We start from the raw sequence: 1,078 nt of genomic DNA on the forward strand, positions 1-1,078 counted from the left end.
GCCCGGCGGCACCCCACACCCCGCCCCGGAGTCCTCGGCCTACTTCCTCAGCCCTCAATCTTACCCCCAACCCCGCCGCGTCAGTGGGGGCCCTCAGCTGTCCCACGGGCACCTGGATTCCGCGGCTCCCCAGTTGGTCTTTTGCATTCCTGCCCAGGGCGGTGGTCACCCTCATTCTGTCCCTGAAACGGGGGCCTCTGCCCAGCAGACTCTAAGCCCAAAGCTGAGCACGATGCGTGGGACAGCCGAGGCGCGCGGGACCCACTGCCGTGTGACTGCGCAAAAGAGGGGTGAACCCTGCCCCCTTAGTACCTCTCGGAGAAGGCCGCTGCAGCTGTTGGCGTGGGGCCCTCGCGGTGCTGCGCCAGGCCCTGCTTCCGGCGCTGACCTGCTGTGGATGAGGGCAGGTGGACATCCAGGCTACTAGGGCTTCTCAGAGCTGCAGCTGCCACCTCCTGCCGGACCCTCAGGAGATCTGAGGGCAGGGGAACGGGGTGGGGGGAGAGGGGAGGGGCAGAGCAGTGACCAGAGGCCGAGCTCGCCTAGGATTTTTCCCCCGTCTTGGAAGCCCATGAATACCCGAGCCAGGCACACTCCCACCAGAGCCTTGCAGTGTCAGCCCTGAGGATAGCAGGGGCCAGAACAGGAGCAGCCACAGGACTGGGGAGACAGGTCGCCGGAATGAGGTGAGGTGGGGTACCGACACCCCCCCCAGTGCTGACTCAGTGGGTCCCTCAGGACAAGGCTTTTGGGCTAGCTCGTGATCATGTGGCAAGAACCCAGGAGTGGGAATGGGCCTCAAACTGGGGGCTGCCTCGTGAAGTCGTCCCCCCGACCCCCGCACCCATGGGAGCCAGGAAATTTGAGATCTTGACATCCAGACACAGCTTGGAATAACTTGTCACTTTTGGCCACGGGCGTAGACAGCACCAGCATCCAGCACTGCCACCTGAGGCCTACACAAAAGGCCACACGGGTCCCTGCACTCCCCCTCGCAGGCTGCTCCGCCGCCGCCGCCGCCACAGCCTCTGTTTATAAATTAATTACCCGAAAAGCGGAGGTGGGCCTGCCCTGGGCC

The 1,078-nt window shown here is 64.4% G+C and overlaps 1 protein-coding gene across 1 annotated transcript in view; it reads right to left on the reverse strand.

Moving 5' to 3' along the window:
* Positions 1–1,078, reverse strand: part of Samd11 (sterile alpha motif domain containing 11) — an 18,448-nt gene that overhangs the window by 4,644 nt on the left and 12,726 nt on the right. Inside the window, exon 8 of the mRNA XM_033767818.1 lies at positions 313–475. Within this exon, the coding sequence (XP_033623709.1) occupies positions 313–475 (163 nt within the window). The remainder of the gene's footprint in view (positions 1–312; positions 476–1,078) is intronic.

The sequence above is a fragment of the Fukomys damarensis genome, unplaced genomic scaffold, assembly GCF_012274545.1.
Source record: "Fukomys damarensis isolate Sample0158 unplaced genomic scaffold, DMR_v1.0_HiC HiC_scaffold_23, whole genome shotgun sequence".
Lineage (NCBI taxonomy): Eukaryota > Metazoa > Chordata > Mammalia > Rodentia > Bathyergidae > Fukomys > Fukomys damarensis.